At 36.9% G+C, this 22,510-nt stretch overlaps 1 protein-coding gene across 1 annotated transcript; it reads right to left on the bottom strand.

Annotated features, from left to right (window-relative positions):
- Positions 1 to 1,765: 1,765 nt before the first annotated feature.
- LOC123548890 (proteasome subunit beta type-5-like) lies at positions 1,766 to 18,867 on the bottom strand. Its single transcript, XM_053545898.1, has 7 exons — positions 18,706 to 18,867; positions 13,638 to 13,782; positions 12,865 to 12,976; positions 12,163 to 12,262; positions 11,036 to 11,065; positions 4,941 to 5,145; positions 1,766 to 1,919 (listed from the first exon to the last, which is right to left on the bottom strand). Exons 1-7 carry the CDS (start codon positions 18,847 to 18,849, stop codon positions 1,828 to 1,830), a joined length of 828 nt encoding a protein of 275 aa, XP_053401873.1. The 5' UTR covers positions 18,850 to 18,867; the 3' UTR covers positions 1,766 to 1,827.
- Positions 18,868 to 22,510: the final 3,643 nt, after the last annotated feature.

Raw genomic sequence — 22,510 nt, 5'->3', positions numbered from 1 at the left:
ATTCATTATAGAAATTTAGCAGTGTAAGGTATTAAGGCAGTAGATCTGTACTAGCATTTGGTAATTTCAGTGCAAGTACAGAATTTGGACATTCTTTGGACGATAATAGAGGCTATTCCAGCATTTCGCCTAGTTTTCCTTTCATACCAAGAATGCTTAAATGGCATCATGGAGAACACATAATTGCATAAAACTTGATTGGCACATTACAGGTCCGCTACCTTAATTAATCTTTTCTTTTGTTGATGTTGTTTGAACTGTACTGATGGAACTCAAAGTTTCCATGTTAATGGATCAGTACAAAAACTCTGCTTTAAATCTTAGTAAATCAAAGTATCTCACTTCTGGCAAAAGTTGGATCAATAACTAAACATTTTAAAATTTTGTACAATAAAATAATTCCTGTATTTCAAAGCAATAACTATTTGCTCCTTCCTATAGTCTGCTTAATATAAAGTAAATCTGCAATGTTTCAAGTTGTGGATCAGAAAATTACAGCTGAAGATGGATATTTTGTCCAAAAGCAAAGTTCTAACAAGTTTTTGGACACATCTCTAACACAGGATTGGATTTCCTTTAATAGTACAACTTTACAGACTGGGTACATTTTCTCACCATTTAACTAGTTAACCATTATATATACCAGATTCTTACAGTGATGTTGTGATATTATACTTCATGATAAATTTAGTAAAAGCAAACAAATAGACAAGGAGAAAATAATGCAGTGAAAATATAAAGATATTGCAAAATAAAGTTGGCGACTTGTGTGACAGTGATACTCAATTCCAGTCAGACCTGAAGCAGTCACGCGTTCTGTCCTGTAATGGCAAATACTATTTATTACTCTAGTTGATGTCCCTGAAAGAAGGCCTAGTGAGTCAGTTACCATGTTGGTTGGTCCTTATGTTTATAGAATTTCAAGTTTATAAACAAATGAAAATACTTCCAAAAAACATGCATGATACTGATTATTGAAATTATCAGGACATTGGTCTTAACTGTTTTCAATAAAGTCATCAGCAATTTAATTGTATTTCTATAGATTTTGCAGTTAAACTATCCCCCCATGGCCAAGGCTGAAAACAGTCTCTGATAAATAGGTAAAGAATGTTTTCCATCCGAAGTAGAAAGTTTAATAATAGATAAACAACATACAATTTTTTACAACTTTTATTATCAAGAAATGACATGATAAATTGTCACATTCATGAGAAAAATGTGAGCACAAAGAACATTAATTCCTACAACAACTCTGTATAATCTTTGAACAGACGAAAGAAGGTAACATGGGATTCAAACCTGCCTATAAATACTTTTCTGAAAATGTTTCAAAGGATCTTTGGTAAAAATCATAACTGTTAACTTTGTTTTGTCAAAGTGAAGTTCCAGATAAACTTACTGACATGAAACTTTTCACCAGCATAAATCCTGGAATTAAAAAGCTCAAAGTGTTTCAGTGCAATTGCTTTCTAAATAAAATCAATCTTTTGCAAGGACTTTCACAAATATTTAATACAGCTTTTCACATTTTTTCTCCTACATGTTTAGAATAATGTTTAGATTTAAGGACCCATAACAACAACTGACAATTTACTTAATCTCTGTATGCTATTTCCACATTCTCTGGTTTTAACAGATTTCTTAGCCAAACAAATGTGAATAAGAAATCATACGGAAATTGCTGACTGTAGTACAGGTCCACTACCTTAATTTAACTTTGAAAAAGCAGCACTAAGTTATTGTAACAGAACCCACATTTTTTCACAGGTAGCACTTTCAGAATTCAACTATCACAAATATTCTTTTTAAATAACTGGAATTGTTCTACTTCTTTTTCTCATCTTGTAATTTATAATGCAGCTCTGCAGTGTCTGTTCTAGATATAAATTCCCAACCAGTCTCCTTCATATGGTACACTGTAAAGTTTAGAAAATACTATTAATATAACTTTCATTTTAACAAAAATAACACAGCAAATGTGCATCACAAGGAGAACACACAGACAATACTAGGACACTTAATATACAAGCAATATGTTCATGAACAGAAATTTGTATGGTTGGGTTTAACGCCATTTTTCAACAGTATTTCAGTTATGTAACAGCGGGCAGTTAATCTAACCAGTGTTCCAGGATTCTATACCAGTACAAACCTGTTCTCCTCAAGTACCTGCCAACTTTTCCACATGAATCAAGAGGTGAATGACAAATGATTTCAATGTCTTTTATCAAATAATTACAGAGAACATATGCCCCGCCGAGATCAAACTCGTGACCCCCATGATCCTAAGATCTGCCGTCTCCCTACTGAGTTAAACAGGCACGTAAACAGAAATAGTAGATTTTACAGAATGATGCTGTTTTCAGGCCTCCTAGTGAAACCTTTAAAACCTTTAAAAACCTTTAATTTCAGAGCAAACCTTTAAAACCTTTAAATCTTGTGAAAAAACCTTTAAAACGGCCAAATAGCCTGTAATTTTCACTCAAAACCTATATTTTTGTTCAGACGTCTTGTCGTGCCAGTTTAAAGCAAGTAATGGTTATACTACTGTATTTCTTCCCCCCTTTTAAGTGTTGTTATTAGGATACTGCTTGTGTATCTTTCATCTTGAGTTTTTCAGAATGCTGTTGTGTTCACCAGACCACATACATGTAGTAAATACCTATATATATTATGTGTTTTCAACGAGAATTCCGACAAAAATAGCCTTTATTTACTCTTTATTTTTTAATATTTTACACTAAAAGGCCTTTATTTCCATAGATTGGAGCCTTTATAAAAACCTTTATTTTTGTTCAGGCCTGCTAGGAGGCCTGCTGTTTTCTACTACCAAAATCTTTTAACAATCATAAGCCGATAGTTCATACATGTATGAATCTGGATATAAGAGTTTCTTATTAGAATTTCCTAGTGACAGTGTTCCTGTTATATAATTCTATACTTAAGGTCTTTGTCGGAGGAAAATGCATTTCCTCATTAATTTCAAGTCATGTGTAAGTAAATTACAGAAGCAGTACTAACAGTATTTCAAGAACTTAATGGTTCCCTGCAAGTGTCTAACAAGTTGTTTGTAAAACATAAGATGACTGTAAACCAGAGTAACTTTTTAGCGTGTGTTAGACATGTTGCAGTAAATGCAAAACTGTTTCAAGCCTAACAGCTTGATAATTTCAATAGTATATTGAGTACTCTTAATTTTAAAGACAAAAAATCTCATGGTTTTGGGCAAAATGCAGTTTGATGGAACTTAAAATTGCTTATTTCAAATTTAAAACGGCATCAATCAACAAGAGGGCCATAATGGCCCAATATTGCTCACCTGTTATCACTGCACTTAAGGACAAGAAGGTAAAAAAGTCATCAAGATCAATCAAAAGAATCATGAGAAAATATAGTTGAAATTTTCTTAAAGGTACAGATATGTCACAAGAGGGTCATGATGACCCTGGATCTCTTACCTGAATAATATGAGCTATATGTTTCAAATGTCAAACTGATGATTTTTAGAATTTTTTTGGAAGATTTTCCGATGTACAATCAAGTAACCCCTGGGGCTGGGTCAATTTGACCCTGTTGGGGGTGGGGGGGGGGCGGGCGTGTAAAGATTTGAACAAATTTTGTAGAGGTCCACTAGGCAATGCTACATGTCAAATATCTAAGCTCTAGGCCTTCTGGTTTATTTTTAGAAAATTTTGAAGATTTTTCTATGTACAATCAAGTAACCCCATGGGGCGGGGTCATGATTGAATAAATTTTGTAGACGTCTACTAGACAATGCTACAAGTCAAATATCTAAGATCTAGGCCTTCTGGTTTATTTTTAGAAATTTTTTGAAGATTTTCCTATGTAAAATCAAGTGACCCCTATGGCAGGGTCTATTTTGACCCTGGGGGGGGGGGGGGGGGCATGATTTGAAAAATTTTTGTAAAGGTCCACTAGGCAATGTTACAAGTGAAATATCTAAGCTCTAGGCCTTCTGGTTTATTTTTAGATTTTTTTTGAAGATTTTCTTACGTAAAATCAAGTGACCCCTGGGGCGGGGTCAATTTTGACCCCGGGGGTCATGATTTGAACAACTTTAGTAGAGGTCCACTAGGCAATGCTACAAGTCAAATATCTAAGCTCTAGGTCTTCTGGTTTTTGAGAAAAATATTTTTTAAGATTTTCCTATGTAAAATCAAGTGACCCCTGGGGCGGGGTCAATTTTAACCCTGGGGGTCATGATTTGAACAAATTTTGTAGAGGTCCACTAGGCAATGCTACAGGTCAAATATCTAAGCTCTAGGCATTCTGGTTTATTTTTAGAAAATTTTTGAAGATTTTCCTATGTAAAATCAAGTGACCCCTGGGGAGGGGTCAATTTTGATCCCAGGGTCATGATTTGAATAATTTTAGTAGAGGTCCACTAGGCAATGCTACATGTCAAATATCTAAGCTCTAGGGCTTCTGGTTTTTGAGAAGAAGATTTTTTAAGATTTTCCTATGTAAAATCAAGTGACCCCTGGGGCGGGGTCAATTTTGACCCTGGGGTCATGATTTGAACAAATCTGGTAGAGGTCCACTAGGTAATGCTACACACCAAATATCTAAGCTCTAGGGCTTCTGATTTTTGAGAAGAAGATTTGTTAAGTTTTTCCTTTCGGTTGCCATGGCAACCAGAGTTCTGCATGGAATTCAATTCTTTGAATAAATTTGAAAGGGGGCCACCCAAGGATCATTCCTGTGAAGTTTGGTGTAATTCTGCCCAGCGGTTTTCAAGAAGATTTTTTTTACAAATTGTTGACGCACGACGGACATCAAGCGGTCACAATAGCTCACTTTGTCACTTCGTGACAGGTGAGCTAAAATTCATTTTTTTCCATTTAGAATTTATATCATGGGTCAAGGAAATCACAAAGTCAAAGAAAATACTATGTCTGGCTGGCACCACTACTTACAATTGACAACACCACCACTGTACGCATCTCTGAATGTAGCATGATAGATTGCACGCTGACCCAGATCTAACGCTTCCTTTACAGACAGGTCCCACTTGTAGCCGCTGTCCAACACACCATAGGCATATACTGACCCTGATCCCACAGAGAACAGGTTGTTGGTAAGTCTTTCACCATCGCTGTCCACATAATACAACCCTGGACCCTGCAATTAATAAAAAAGAATGATTTGTAAAACTATTTATATAAAAGAATATTATGTGCATAGTGACGCACAAGTCATTTACAGCATTATCAAAGAAAAAGTCAATGCTCCACAAGCTTCATGCATTTACATGTACTGCAGAATACATGTGTGCTCCAAGCTATTGTATATACATGTACATGTATATAATGTTTATACCAAACAGTTTATAATACTGAGATTCACCTCCAAGCCAATCTTGCTTACTGATGTGGCTTAAGTTTATATTACTGAGTTATGAAAACAAGAGCTGTCACTAATGGTGACAAATGCCCCCGCAGCGCCTTGACCTTTGACCTGGTGACCTTGACAATTGACCTGGTGACCCCAAAGTCAGTAGGGGTAGTGTACTCAATAAGTACTATCAGCATGTGAAGTTTGAAGGTCCTGGGTGCAGTGGTTCGCGAGTAAAGTGCCCTCATGCAAAAAGTTAACATTTGACCTGGTGACTTTGACCTTTGACTCGGTGACCCCAAAGTCAGTAGGGGTCATGTACTCAATAAGTTCTATCAGCATGTGATGTTTGAAGGTCCTGGGTGCAGTGGTTCACGAGTAAAGTGCCTTCATGCAAAAAGTTAACATTTGACCTGGTGACTTTTGACCTTTGACTCCATGGGTGAAAGTTAGAAAAACTGAAAATACTGAAAGAAATATCTGGGGGCCAGGGGGCCGATAGGGCCCCCGGTGGGTCCAGGGCAAAGCCCTGGCTAGGGATCCAGGGGGCCAGCGGCCCCCGGAAGCTCCTGAAATACAGCAATTTCCAAGTACTGTACAAAGCTTTTCCTGATAAGTAGAGTCCTCTGTATTTCAGTTTTGGAGACTTCTGCAAACAACAATTCAAGACCTTATTTTTCAAAAATGAATTTGTAATTTTATTATTTCCACACTATTTCACAATATACAATGCGATTACATTCAAATTCTTATCATTGTTATTGTTCGTTGCCTCACTGGTATACAGTGATAAGATCTATCCTTTAAGATTTTTCTTTCGGTCATCCTTCTAGCTTTTGGCAATGCTATGTGTGTTTACGTATGTGCCACTGGTTATGGCATGTTGTTTATCCACCCTGTCTTGCATAGATTCAGTGTTCTTAGTACCATTAGAAGAACCCGGCAGAACCTGAAAGTAAACAAATGGACCAAGTATTAAATGACATACAAAACTATACAGAAGAGCCATAAAAGACATCAGTCCCAAATTTATATATATATATATATATATTAAAAAAAAATTGGGCATGGGTTCCCCTAAGAAATTGGCTTCTTTGGTTTAAACTGACACTTTGCTGCTGGGCTCATAAGTTCAGGGCAAGCTAAACTAATATTTACTCAGAATTAACAGACCAGTCCCAGCAAGCAACAGTGTATATGGCCAGTAAAGCAAGGAGAAGACAGAAGAAAGGAAGAGGGTGGGGTCACATCCATGCCAAAATTGCCTGAATTAAGGATACAATAATGTATGAAGTTCAGGTAACACTGTTAAAAACTGTGTTTCAGTATTTTGGAGTATGTTTAATACCCTTATTTTTATTTGAATTTGAGGCATACTTGTCATGGATGCTTGTGAGTTTTAGTACCTCTTCCATATAGATTAAGCATTTATAAACAGATAATGAAAAATCATCTCACCTCAGTTTTCACAACTCGAGTGTTTTTTTCTGGTGTTTGCCGTCCTCGCAGTGAAGTCTGATACCTTTCTTTCCATTGGATTTGTAATTAATCGTTTGTGCCATATGCAACACATCAAATATCTATCTAGCCTTCTAGGTCTCGCTATCAGACCATTTCAACCTCTCAGAATCGAACTCGGACAACTGCCATCGCCGTTAAATTTTGTTCTTGGCTTGTTTCTCAATCTCCTTGGTGTTTTAATCCGTTGGTAGAAACTTCATGATCAGGCGCGTAGCTACCTATACGCAAAAAACGCAGTTGCGTACACATGTTTCTCATAAATTAAAAACACAATCTAAAAATGCAATAAAAACTGAAGGGGGAGGGGGTATATACCGATATTTTTCCTTTCTTTCAGAAGAATTCTTAACAGCAATCTTTGTCGCGCTTTCAATGTAATGAAATACATATTAAGTATAGGGGAAGATTTATCTTTCTTGAAAAGTTTCTTCACCGCCAAGTTTAAATATGACCGAATGCCAGTCAGATGGTCCGCCTTAGCAAGACGTTTTACACGGGAACCTGAGCCTAAATGATGAAGTTAGGTACAGCGTTCTCGGGGCATACACTTAACAAATACTCTAACGCTGTATACCAGTAGTCTTTTCGCTATAATGTTAAAACTACCGTCGTCCAAAGGTAATTCCGTGAAAGTTTCAGGACAGTTAGAGTATCAGGCATTGTTTGAAGGAAAACTAACTAACAACAAACATTTCCGTAATTTGAACCTTTTGATGAAGCCCCGATGATTTGCAAAGTTGCAATTATTTCCAATAAATACAACTCATGACGTGAAAGTCAACATTCCTAATTAAAAAAAAAAAATCATTTGATTGCTACCAATATAGTTCTCAGTACATTTAATAAACATGTAAATTGTTATCATTATCTTTGGACATTAGGAAATATAAATTTTTCAACCACATGGCACGTGATGTTCTGTCTCGTGAAACGATGTCGTGTGTGTATTAAAATTATCAATGCATATTTGAATATTCAAAAATCTCCAGTGTTTCAGTCACGTACTATCAGGATTCAATTTATTTTAAATTTGCAAGAATATTTCTAATGAAAACCGTTAACATTCGCGCTAGTAACTACTGTAGCATAATAATTATTGGCTATTTGCGACTTTGAAAAAAAACTAGGGTTTCATCGGATTAGTGATAAAATATGCTATTCTAGCCTTATTTCATTGTTCTTTTGTATTAAACGTTATCTTATACATTGTTCTAAATTCCCTGGAAAATGTATTCAGTTCTTTTTGGTAGTTTTAAAGTTATTGCGAAAAGGCTACCGGTAGCGTAAGTAAAGTTAAGTGATACGAGGTTAATTTACGACAGTAGAAATTTCGAAATTAACATGAAATGATATTTTATTTTGGTAAAATATTTCAAAGGATTCAAAATTTTACGCTGTTTTTCCAAATCTATAAAGAAATAGCCGTAAAGAGAGCCTTTTGGTTTACACCTGAAATTAAATGTTAATGTTTAATAGTTAATGACAAATGCATTTAAAACCATTTTGATGAAAAATATTCGCTGATTTGATCAGTATTTAAGGCAAAGTTCCTTACTTTTACGAATTTTGTGTCATCTTGTGACTTTCATTTTTTGTAGTGTGTGTCTTACTTATAATGCATACAATTTTATATAAGTGGGGCGTTTTGAAAGCGGTTCAGTGTATTAACTGGAAACATAATAATCTCGTTGAAATATTTAATCAAACACTGTTGCCACCTGATTTTCCATAGGTGGGCGGGCGATCTATATTGTACTCTGTGTTAGTATTCCAGTATCAATGGCTACCGCTAAACGATCGTTCAGTATATTGAGACGAGTAAAGACATTGAACACAATGTCCACTGACACGCTGTCGGGACTTGGGCTGTTAATCGTTTACCGGGAAAATGTTCTGAACAGCGAGTCTGTTCTAGATAACTTCACTAGAAGGAAGAGTAGGAAATTGGCGCTTATTTTTTTGAATGAACTGAACTATATTTTACATCCGTCAATTCGATTTTCTACCATCAGAATAATATGCATATAATAATTTTACACGACTTTATACAAATTAAAGTTATACTACTAAATTTAAGTTAACATTATTAACCAGGCCTAAATATCATTTTTTAAAATCAATATTGTTGGAGAAACGCATCGCGGAAGTGAGCATTTAAATGTTTTCTCTACATTTTTTGGAACGAAAAAGATTTAAAAGACAATTTTCGCTTGTAATGTCAAAAAATCCACTTTGAAAAATAAGTGTTATTACATGAAGCACATGTATTTAACACGTTTATTGACTCTATTTCTTGTGAAAATACTCCCAGATTGCACCAAAAACGTTCTAGCAAACAAAAATTTTCGGCGGAGCATGCCCCCGAACCCCCCTAGAATGCTTGCGTACACATTCTCTAAGGCCAAGCTACGCCCCTGATGATGGTCAGATCGGTCATTTTCTTCAATATTGTGAACAATCGAAATTTCTGCCTCCGATTAGCAGTAATGAACAGGTTTTTGGTTGTCGTAAAAGGAGGTCATAAAGTATCACGCGTGCTGAAATGATTCGCTAACCATCGGTTACAAACGGTTACACACGGAAATTTCAAATAGAATCTTCACTCTAATCCGCGGAAATAACCGATCTACAGTCTATTTTGGATGAATAATCGCCAGTGTTCGGTTATTTTCAGCTATAGAATAATGTTACATACGGTATTCCTAACGGAAAAGGACGATGCAAGTGTTGCAATCAGCGCTATTTTTAGCATCCTGGAAAAAATGAATGCCATTATTTTGCCATTGATAGACGACCGCACTGGAACAATGACTACGGGACGAGTTGACTTGATCCCGCCCCCCTCCCCCCCGAAAATCTCATCGGATTTACACGATTTGGAAAAATGACCCTTGGGAAGGTCCAAAATACGGAATTCCGTCATAATACGGAAAACTTTCACCCATGTCAGACTCGGTGACCCCAAAGTCAGTAGGGGTCATGTACTCAATAAGTACTATCAGCATGTGAAGTTTGAAGGTCCTGGGTGCAGTGGTTCGCGAGTAAAGTGCCTTCATGCAAAAAGTTAACGTTTGACCTGGTGACCTTGACCCTTGACCCCAAAGTCAGTAGGGGTTGTGTACTCAAAAGTACTATCAGCATGTGAAGTTTAAAGGTCCTGGGTGCAGTGGTTCGCAAGTGAAGTGCCTTCATGCAAAAAGTTAACGTTTGACCTGGTGACCTTGACCTTTGACCTGGTGACCCCAAAGTCAGTAGGGGTCGTGTACTCAATAAGTACTATCAGCACGTGGTCAAGATCCTTGGTGCAGTGGTTCGCGAGTAAAGTGCCTTCATGCAAAAAAGTTAACGTTGTGACGAACGAACGAATGAACAGACGGACAGTTGAAAACTAATAAGCCTCCCTTCGGGGGCATAAAAATATACTAATATCTTTCATGGATGCTACTGTAAGATTTTCACCAATGTGCCTTCTGCAAATGAGCCGCACCATGAGAAAACCAACATAGTGCATTTGCTACCAGCATGGATCCAGATCAGCCTGCGCATCCGTGCAGTCTGGTCAGGAATATTACTCAGGATCCATGCTGTTCGCTTTCAAAGCCTACTGCAATTAGAGAAACTGTTAAGCAAACAGCATGGATCCCGACCAGACTGCGCGGATTCACAGTCTGGTCTGGATCCATGCTGGTCGCAAATGCACTATGTTGGTTTTCCCACGGTGCGGCTCAAATTACTGTCAATTTCTCATACCCATGATGCAGGTATGTCTGAACCAATTTGTTTGTTTTAGGTTTAGTTTCATTTATCAACAGTATTTCCGCTATGTAACGATGACATTTAACGTAACCAGTGTTCCTGGATTCTGTACCAGTACTAACCTGTTCTCCATAAATAACTGTCAACATCTCCAGATGAATCAGAGGTAGAGGATGAATGATTTCAGACTCCATGTCTTTTATAAAATCTTCATGGAGAACATACACGGTCACCTCGCTTGAAGATCAAACTCATGGACCCTGCAATCTTTAGATCTGAGCTCTAACTACTGAGCTAAGCAGGTGAGCTGTCTGAGTGAATTCCTTTAAATTTCTCAACATTTTCCAGCAAGGGAGAAATGAGCTATGCAGAAGAATATATACAAGCAAAACAGCATTACCTTTTTGTCCCATCCTGCTATCATTGTTCCCTGAAAAAAAAAGTTTACTTTTATGTACTGTCTCACAAAGAAAACAAGGAATCACAGGTACCAAATTAAGAGATAATCCAACAGAAAGTGACTTATCATTAAAGCTTGTCACAATGACATTTATCTCTGCTTTGATCAAAAGAAGTGATTTCTTAAATAAGTCTATTTTCAGCCATTTTCACCCTAGCTTCTTTCAAAGTTTTTGTTTTTATACACGCATTCCCATCTGTAATTTATTTTTATTTAAAAATTCTATTTCCAGTCAAAAACAAACTATGTACCCAGTAAAAACTAGACATGTGTCCATACGACCCTGGCACCCCCACTCCCTGTCACTGTACATGGTTTCATAAATCTAGGTGAAATATTTTTTAAGATATATGCAACATAAACTTTTAAGCACGTTATCTGTTCTTTGAACTAAGTCGAGGACCATAACTCTGGTCTTGCTGAATGAAATCTCAAACAGATCGCCAGGCCCACAACCCCGCATGCTATGTAACAATTCTCTACCATTTTAAGACCTTAAGTCATATATTTTCTGAGACTTGTATGCCTTTTATGCATACTTCTGACCAAATCATGGGCTGTAACTCCAATCTGACCAAAAGAAATTACCCACTAAACCCCAGGTGCATAAATCCATATGCTGTATACATTCCTATTACTTTTCATGACATTAGGTCAAATATTTCTAACATATGATATGTGTGACAAAAACTTTTCTTATGCATTTTTTACATTGCTAAAGGACGGACGGACACCGGGGGTAAAACGTAATGTGTCCGTCCGCGTGTATAAAAATGTACACAATAACCAGAAGCATAGAGGTAAATTGTTATCTGATAAAATGTATGATTTAAATGTTCAAGTAGTCGCTCTTGTAGTATCTAGGTATGTAATAAACAACTCATTAGATAATGACTTGCCATAATTTTATGTGACTATTAACATGCCTAAGCCTATATTGGCTTAAGGGCACTGTTCTCATCCAAATATATTATATAAAGCTTTAGTCATGCAAATAACCACTTCAGGTCCATCACTGCCATTAAAGCGTAAAATATATACTGCTTAGTGTTAGACATTGCACCTACCATAGAAAGACCCATTCCTTTATAGTTATAAACCATGTTGGCTAAAAGTTTGGATGCTGCAGCCACAGATATTCTCTCCTTGTTCCTAAGCTCGTAGATTCTGAAAACATTAAAAAAACTTCTGATAACAATACATAGCTTTCCTTCAACGCTATGAATTTGTGAAAAACTTCAATGCAAAATTATCTAGAGCTATCAATGAATTTTTAAATAGCCATACAATAAACTTTTGTGAGATGAACTAAGGGTCCACATGTATGTCGGACTGAAACTGAAAAAGTGATGCACATATTCATTTCATGGTACAGTGAACTATGCTCAATATGTGTATGAACTTCTGCTGGAATCCTTTTTAAAAATGGTGTGTTTGCACCAGTACATGGCACAACTTTTTTTAACAGAGCAACTGACTGCCTAACAGTTAAACAGTCCTATATACCTGATATATGAATACTTGAAATCCAAGTCCTATCATTACAATTTTGCAAAGCCACTCAACACAAGTACCTACTCTTGTTGAAAAAAAATAGTGGCTGCACTGTAAAATAAGAGTTACCAGTAGTACCAAAACACCAAAGTCATTTACCTCTAGCAGATCTTAAAAAAAGTCAAGCAGAACTGATAGAAGAAATATAAAGAAACCTGAGAAAAGTCCATCTAAAGATGGAGTATTCTCTATATGTGACTGAAGGAAAGAACTACCTGCATTGTTTAGCCAGCACTCTCTCCCAGTATGAACAATCTGCAGCACCACCTGCCATCGTACCCAGCAAATACGGGTTGATCTCTATCACCTTCTTTACTGTCTGGGATGCTGAAATCATTATCAAATAAGTGTTTACAGTTGAAGGGACTAACCCACACATTTTAGGCATAAAAAGTGAGTAATCTGAAAGTGACTTGTGGTACAAACTTACTGGCATACGATTTTTGCAAGATATTCTTATAAATTGCCAAAAATATTGTGCAGAAGGTAGTAAACTGCTGCAAGGCTTTTGAAATAATGCAGAAAGTTTACTTCTTTCAATTTTTACCAATATCTAACATTTTTACCCACTATCATTTTTCAGTGTTGCATATACATTCTATGCCAAGCTTGGTGGAAATGAACATGTTGAAAAATTTCACCCAAACTGTGGGCAAGTAGCTTTAAATATAATTAAAAAAATTAAGAAGACATTCTAATTAAAGCTAACATCTGATCTGTATTTCCCAAGATTTTTTTTTCTCAAACTTTTCATGATCCGTTTATCTCACATGTGCCAGAGATTTTATACCTGCATATATTCCTGCTTTCTTATGGTCTTATATAATTGGAATGAAATCGCCCATGAAAGTCAAATCAGACTCTGTTCCAGGATGTATGATTCTGAAAAAGTCATTTTTTTTCTAGTTATCTAGTTACTGTGGTATGTAACACTGTTCAGCAACCTCACCTTACCTTTTTAGTGCTGAAAATTTTGGAGAATACTAACCAATATATGGTCCAGCTGTTGCCCTTGAATCCACAGCAACCACAACACCATGTTGAAACTTGAAGGCAAGTGTGGTTGTACCATGGTCAAAGTGTATTTTTACTTTGCTGTCTTTCTCTTGAAACTGCTGTAAATTTTCCACTGGCTGAAAAAAATAGTAAACCTTAATAAATTCTTCATAGGTTGATCTTCTCCTTTTGCCATTTGCATCCGCATTATAGTAATTTATACCTATTACAGCGAATACCATACTTTGCTAATTTTCTGGGAAGCCGGTGCCACGGTGACGTCATTTCCTATTCACCGCGTTCTCATACTGGCTTTAAGATTATTTGTGACAACACTTTACAATTTCTTTCCATTTGTTTATCTTTTAAAAGAAAATAAAAAAAATCTTTTTTTCAACTACATTTAACTAGAAACCTCACTTGCATGATTTTTGAGTGTCAGTTAAATAAGTTTCAGCAATTCATTTATTGAATGAAGTTCTGTATTCACTGTGGAGAGAACTATTTCCTGTCCACTAGGGGCACTTTATTAGCTTCCGGCGAAAGTTTTAAAATCCACCACCAAGTGTGATTAAAGTATACATGTGTTATCGTGAAGCTTGATTCTCAAGCAAGCCCTATGGGCCTTCTCTTCAAGCTCACTATTAATTTTGGCCTTAGTGAATATATTGGAGAGAACAACTTGTACCAAAAGCCTAAAATTACCATACCTATTCAAGTTTACTAGATGTGTCCTATCAAGAAAAAAGCTGACAAATTTTGGAGACTTTAGTAAGCCTTAAAAAATTATGCTATTGCAAAATTTAATGGAAACCTTCTTTTCCATAAATCTCAGAGTAAGTAACCATCAAACTAAAAATGGTCTCTAGCCAATATCATACTCAGAGTTTCAGAAATCTGCAAATTTATTGGTAAAAAATTTTAATCTGGTAGCCCGGGCATTTAAGTTTATTTGGCAATGGCCATTTCGGTTTATTTACTATGTGCTTCTATACTAAAGTGGATGGACTGATTAAATTATTAGAGGTTTCATAATTTTAGCCATATGCACATTGTTATAAATTTTGTTCTCTTAAATAGCAATTGCCATTACTCCTTTTTCTCCTTTTAAAAGATAAAACCGGTACATGTACGTATTTAAACTGAGAAATATTATCAGGAGTACTCCTGATAGTTATTGCAACATGGCAATATAAAGGGAACGCAAATCAATTTTTATAAACTTGCAAATTCCTTAGAGCTGTATGAATTGTAATTTATCTCAAATTTTTTTAAAGGTGACATAATAATTCTGTCTGATTCTAAACATCTGTCTGGTTTAATAAACGGACTAGAACCGCGTATATAACGTCACTCAGATTCTTGGCCAGGGGTTCCATTAGACCTGAAAACTCAAGAGTCCCAGGACCCTTGGGCCCAAATTTTGAAGGGTCCTTTTCCAAAATACATGAGTCCTGTCCCAACACGTCCATATAATTGACTATATTTTTTTATTTAGTAATACGTAGATCTTAACTAAGAAAACAATAAACCCAAGATCATGTTACAGCATAATAAAAATGTCAGTTTCAGGCTATATAGTCTCATATTGTAAACTAATATTTATCAAAATTCATGTTATAAATTTTGATTAGGGTTTTCTTCAATATTTCATTTAATTTTTAATAACAGATGAGTGCTATAACACTATAAAAATGTATCCAAAATGTACTATCCGGATACTGGTACACTTTCGGAATGTCATAGGAAAGTAGTTTTTGCTCAGTTTAGGCCAACTAAGCTAAATCAGAGATAGTTCCAAATAATGATGCTACTTATCATTTAAAACTGCATTGAAAATCAGTTTTTTTAAGGAATTTTGGCTAATATGCATATGACATCGGGTGTAATTAGACATTCTAAACTTATTTTTGCTTTCGAAATTCATCAAAATTTGTAAAGTTTCTTGTTGAAATTACGATATGATCACTAAACAACGGTCTAATTTAAAGTTGGCATGAAAAAATCTTGCAGGGCACTTTTCACATGCTCGGTATAATCAGCTGCTTACGATAATTTAATAATTGGCGCCATTTTGACAGTACACAGGATCAATACACTTTATCAATTAATTTCAACACTTCATTGATTCTTGTTACCTGTGTGCACTCGCCGTGACATAACTTGCTGATAAAAAAATCAGCGAGGCATGTCTACAGGAGAAAGGGTGGGATTTTGCAGAAGATCAAAGGCAGGAGGGCATGACCGTGAGTGTTTATTTTGAATACACAGTCTATCGTGGAAATAGTTTTACTGAAGGAAATGAATGTTAAGAGAAAGGATTATCAAAGGAAAATGCCCCCGGGTCCTGAAGGACGCATAGGCAAGTTTCATGCCGGGTCCTTTGAGCGTCTTTTGAAAATCTCCGGGACCGGACCCGGGGTCCCGGGTCAAATGGAACCCCTGCTCGGCACTGTGTATTCACTTATCCGAATTTATGTTTGACCAAAATTCTGTATACTTTCTGATATTTTGCTAAATCATGGTCGATTTTTTTGCATGTTAAGCAAGTATTTAAATTGAAAAGCATAAACAATCAGTGTAGGCACTAAACTGCCTCAAAATCAAACATCTGTTCTTTCTGATTGCTCGATAAATACAGCGAAACTGAAAGTACACTTTGGCAGGTGGCGCTAAAATGACGTAATTTTAAGACTGGTTTGCATATTGTTTTAAACAATACCGATCAGCGACTTTGGTGTTACTGGATCAGTCTAAAATCACTTGGGCACATGTTTTTGTAAACATTTGCCTGCGGGTACGATTTAACGGTCAATTGACCAGACGCCAAGCTCCGCCTACAGGTCACGTGGTACCACAAAATACTAGACCTCCGACATTTAGATCGATAATGGCTGCTGCTGCTACTTTACGCGATATTTCTGAGAGATTGGCAAGAAATTTCTGTCTTATTATGTGTCTTTTAAACATTTAGATGAATTTTGAGTAAGTACTGTTAGGAGTCTTACATTGATAGTTTTGGGATTTTCTGACATTCGGGGACGGAATTAGTTGAGAAAGCATGTATATTCAGAAGACAAAAGAGGACGGAAGAAGGCTACACGATAATTACTGATGATATTAATTGTTGAAAATTATGTGTTGCTTCTTAAATAAATCACTGAGTTTATGCGTGTTTTTATTATTATAAAAATATTTGTTTATCATTCAGTTTGATAATTTCTTAATATTTTCTCGACTTGTACTCTATCAGTACTTATGCCCCGTGTGCAAAACTGGAAAAAGTGCATAATGATACATTTACATTTTAGGTATAAATAGCCCTTCTCCCTCAACATAAAAAGAATTCACATCACCGATGCCTTTCCAAGTACATGTTGATCGAGGCAACTAAAAGTTTGGGCACGAGTTATGGAGCACTTTTAGTTCATATTTTTGCTACTTGAACATTTTGGCACTTTCTCTTCACAGTTTCTCGTTATGTAAATGCCCAATAAGAAGTGTTATGACTGAGAAATAAACCAACAATGCCTAGTTTATTTTCGCCTACGATATGTCTGCGGAACCCGTAGACTGCCCGTATCCTCCTTTCTGTGTGACCTCCATGCGGAGGCAGTGGGTGTGTGGAGGGGGGGGGGGGGGGGAGGGGGTATGGATGTGCGATTTCGTACGGGCTCCGCAGCCTCTACGACTTTGTTTAGCGAAAAGTTATACATATTTGAATTAATCGAAAGCCGGTAGCCCGTAGACGTGTCGTAGGTGACATTGCACAATCTCCGCACGGGCATCGTTAGGAGGCCACGCGCTGATCGTGCAGCCAACGCACGATATTCCGTGGGCAAAGTGCCTAAAAGAAATCGTACGGAGATTGTAGACACATGGGACCTTCGCACGGCACTCGCTGGGCCACAAAGTTCCTGCTTGCTGCAGTACCGAATGAAATCGCATGGATACTGAGCAGTCATCACGCGGCAACTCTGCAGCAGCCACATAATTTCCGTGCGGCGGTCTTTATATGGCATAACATTTTTCAGATGGTTATATATATTGGTCATCTTCAGCACGTAAGATTTCCGTTGGAAGCTTGCGGTGACTGCAAGGCAACTGCACTTAAATTGCACAATTTTCGTATAAGATGTATAAGAATTTCTCCCGGCATGTACAAAAAAAAAAATGTGAACACATACCCCGTACCCCGTAGCCACCTACGATGCCAAATTTAGACTAATTTATCGCACGGTCCCCGGGTCAAATGTGAATTAAGTGAAAGCTAAATATATTAATACCATTATATATACAAATATGTGGTAGTTTCCGTCGATTTTATCCACTTTCAATTGTCTGTGAGGACGTCCACAAGTCTTAATCCAGCGAAGACACTTCTCAAAACTTTACTTAGGTTTTGGAAAAGGAATAATCTAGGCGTTCTGTGAAGCGATTATCGGACTAGCAAAGTCCCCACTGACACCTTTTAACCATTTCTAATAAATTTTACTTGTATATATAATCATTTTCAAAAGGAATTTATCAGTTATTTTTAACGGTGTCGAGATCGAAATGTCGGAGGGTAATATTTACATTAACACCATCTAGAGGTGTGCGTCGAATCAAGCGCATTGATTGGTTGATCGCCTATCGATTTATTGGTTTGATTGACAGCCGGCGTTTGGTCAATTGTTTGCCGATTATGACAGTAGGTGATAATAATTAAAGCCTTGGGCGTGTATCTCTTGATAAACAAGGGGATTATAGACAACTATCAAAATTATATTTGAAGACTGAATTATTGATTTCCGGGCTACTCGATACGAAGTTTCAAGGTAGCCCGGCGGGCACGCTCTGGAAAAATTAAGTCGCCCGGCAGAATTTTCTGGTAGAAGAAGAAAAAGCTGCCCCCGGGCTCTGGACATGGGATTTCTGAAACCCTGATACTAAACAAAACACCCAACTCACAACTGCGGATTTTTGGTAAAATTGTCATACCCCACCCACCAGTGTAGCACGCAAAATGAGTTGCACTTTCTAAACCGGTAGATCTGTACAAGTAAGTAAGCACTCACATCAAAGTTGTATGGCATTGAAAAATTTTGTGAGGAACACTCTACATCTTGAAATAACTGTGAGGCATTTATGCTTCTTGTTCCTCCGAAAATTTTGGTTTGAAGTGAAGAATCACGGAATCCGCAAACATCGGCAAGCGCCATTTTGACTAATTACGCTAAGACTGACACTCTCGTATTTGATTGGTCAAATTTATTTTGGTTCCTTGCTTCTCGCAGGGCGCGAAGAATGTTAGGAATCATTTTGCTGGTTTCTTTCTGAAATACCTGGTACCCTGCCAGTTTTTGTAAACAAAAGGAAAAATGAATGAAATAATAATCCCAATAGTTTCCTTTTTTGCTTCACTTTTCTTTGTGATTCTTTTTATTGCATTCGGTAAGACTCTTCACATATTTTTGTTACATTTGAAAAACATAAATGTTTATAAGTAAGCCAAAGCTGGACATTCGTGACCTCATCTGGTCCATCCAAAAACTATACTTCATCCATATGGTACATTGTCATAGTTGTAGAGTGTAGAGTGTAGTTTGTATTATAGTTGATTTAGCAAATAATGATGAATTTTACAAAAATTCATCTAGCCATTAAAGGCCAGGAAAACACCTACCTGTGTTTTCATCAACCAAGGGGCTCAACCAAGTGTGGATCAGGTACAAATTAAGCTCTAGCAGAGCTGGAATTGCCCCTTGGACATTTACAGGTGCTGGCTTTATTTCAGGAATGTGCAAGCATTAAACCAGAAAAATTGAGCAGCATTAAACCAGAAAAATTGAGCAGCATTTTTGACAATTGTCTGACATATCTATGTATTCTATCAGCCATATGTATTCCTGTTTCTCGTATTCTCAGGGTTTCTCATATTCTGGCTGGCTACTGTACATCTGCAGTAACTTCCTTCACTATGTTTTTAACTTAGCACCTGTAGTAATTTTTATTCTTTGCACCTAATGAGTTTTCTCATTTTTTAACACTGCCCAGACAAACGCCTTCCAGTCATAATCGCTAATGATTGTTGGAAGTAACATGTAGATGTAGATGTATTCTCATTTTTTGCCTTAAAATTGTCAAATAATTTAATGTTATTTTCTAGACAGGAATGGTGCAAAACGGACACACTGAAACTTTCAAGTGATTTGAACGCATATTGACGAGACTATCAGCATTTTACTCAATTTTCAAAAAAATCCTTATTAATAAAAATTTTCTGGTGGTGTTAGCAAATTTGCCATAAATTATTGATTATGCAATTAATTGTCATATTTCTTCATGTATTTACTACAGAATATATCTTTTTATTACACAATTGTAATTTTAATGTTTTAAATTCTACAACTCATTTGTGATGATAAGTCAAATCTAAATCCACGGGAATACGAGAAACTCTTGGTCAATTTCTGCGGGTGAGGGTGGTATCAAATACAGTAATAAAATAATTAAATGGGATAATTTCTGTAACATTTTATGACTTCATCTGAAAGACAAGTGAATTTTCTACAAAATAACACCCAAATGCTGTTTATGAAATGGTTATTCTGTTACTGGGAAAAACAACCCCTTAGGCCTACGAGAATATGAGAAAATAGGATACATGTATCTCCCCATCATGTTCTCTGTCAGTCATTCTCTTAGTGTCTGTGTTCTCTGTCTGCCATAACTATCTGTCTCTATGTTCTCTGTTTGCTTCACCTCCTTGTCTTTATGATCTCTGTTTACAATACTTCCCTGTATGTATATTACCTGTCTGCAGTGCCATACTGTCCTGTCTCTGTATAATCTCTATCTGCCATAGCTCACTGTTGCTATATTCTCTGTCATACCTCAAGATCTTTTATGTTCTACTTCTGTCATACCAGTACTTTCTTGTCTCTGTGCCCTGATATCAGGTCATTAGGATATACTGCATTTGAGATAATTAGTCATCCCTACATCTGTGTTCTCTGTCTGCCTTACCTCCCAGGTGTCTCCATATTCCCTGTGTGCCATACCTTTCTCTCTCCATATTCCCTGTCTGCCATACCCCATGTGTCTATGTTCTCTATCAGTCATTCCTCTCTGTCTCTATTTTTCTGTCATACTTACCTGTCTTTATGTTCTCTGTTTGTTATAGTCCCTATCTCTCTGTTCTGTGTCTGCCATACTTCCCTGGCTCTATTTGTTTTGTTTGACAAACTTCATGTTATCCATCTGCCATACTTTCCTGTCTCTGAGCTCTCTTATTGTCATACAGTATACTTCCATATCTCTCATGTTTTCTGTATGTCTACTTCCCTATCTTCATGTTATCTGTATGTCTACTTCCCTATTTTTTTATTGCCTGTCTTCCATACCTTGTTGTCTCTGTGATCCCTGTCTGCCACATTTGGGTGTCTGTATGTTGTCTTTCTGTCATAAATCCCTGTCTCTATGTGTTTACTTCTGTCATACTTCCCTGTTTCTGTATTCTCTCTGCTATACCTCCTTGTCTTTATATTCTCTGTCTGTCTTACTTTGCTTTCTCTGTGCTCTCTGTTTGTCTTAACATCTCCTCATCCTCTTGTTATCTGTCTACTGTACCTATATATGTTTCTATATTCTATGTCTATCATACCTCCTTGTCTCAGTGTTCTCTCTCTGCCATATTTCCCTGGCTCTAGTTGCTCTGTTTGACATACTTCCCTGTCTTCATGTTATCTGTCTACCATACTTCCCTATTTCTCTGTCTCACAGTAATATCTCCCCTTCTTAGTATTCTCTGCCTGAGGCTGTCATACTTCCCTGTCTCTATGTTCTCTTTTACCATATTTCATGATATCTGTCTGTCATACCCTCTGTCTCTGTATTCTCAGTCTTTCACACTACCCTGTCTCTGTTTTCTCTGTCTGTCATACTACCCTGTCTCTGTATTCTCAGTCTTTCACACTTCCCTGTTTCTATATTCTCTGTCACACTTCCCTATCTCTATATTCTCTGTCTTTTACACTACCCTGTCTCTATATTCTCTGTCTATCCACCCTGTCTCAATATCCTCTGTCTATCATACTTCCTTGTTTCTAAATTCTCTGTATATCATACCACCTGTCTCTATAATATCTGTCACACTACCCTGTTTCTATATTCTCTGTCAGACTTCCCTGTCTCTATATTCTCTGTCTATCACACTACCTTGTCTCTATATTCTCTGTCTATCACATTACCCTGTCTCTATATTCTCTGTCTGTCACACTACCCTGTCTCTGTATTCTCAGTCTGCCACACTTCCCTGTTTCTATATTCTCTGTCACACTACCCTGTCTCTATATTCTCTGTCTATCACATTACCCAGTCTTTATATTCTCTGTCTGTCACACTACCCTGTCTCTGTATTCTCAGTCTTTCACACTTCCCTGTTTCTATATTCTCTGTCACACTACCCTGTCTATGTATTCTCAGTCTATCGCACTACCCTGTCTCTATATTCTCTGTCTGTCACACTACCCTGTCTCTATATTCTCTGTCTATCACATTACCCTGACTCTATATTCTCTGTCTGTCGCACTACCCTGTCTCTGTATTCTCAGTCTTTCACACTTCCCTGTTTCTACATTCTCTGTCACACTACCCTGTCTCTATATTTTCTGTCTATCCACCCTGTCTCTATATCCTCTGTCTATCATACTTCCTTGTTTCTAAATTCTCTGTCTATCATACCCCCTGTCTCTATATTATCTGTCACACTTCCCTGTTTCTATATTCTCTGTCACACTTCCCTGTCTCTATATTCTCTGTCTATCACATTACCCTCTCTCTGTATTCTCAGTCTGCCACACTTCCGTTTCTATATTCTCT

Source organism: Mercenaria mercenaria, chromosome 6 (genome assembly GCF_021730395.1).
Source record: "Mercenaria mercenaria strain notata chromosome 6, MADL_Memer_1, whole genome shotgun sequence".
Classification (NCBI taxonomy): domain Eukaryota; kingdom Metazoa; phylum Mollusca; class Bivalvia; order Venerida; family Veneridae; genus Mercenaria; species Mercenaria mercenaria.
Note: the sequence above shows the minus strand (reverse complement) of the source record. Positions and strands in the feature narration are given on the sequence as shown.

Coding starts and splice junctions, on each gene's coding strand:
- LOC123548890 (XM_053545898.1), bottom strand. CDS start 18,849: ATGGCGCTTGCCGATGTTTGCGGATTCCGTGATTCTTCACTTCAAACC. Junction 12,977..13,637: donor AACAGCTGGACCATATATTG/GTTAGTATTCTC, acceptor TAATGATTTCAG/CATCCCAGACAGTAAAGAAG. Junction 5,146..11,035: donor TAGCAGGATGGGACAAAAAG/GTAATGCTGTTT, acceptor TATTAATTGCAG/GGTCCAGGGTTGTATTATGT.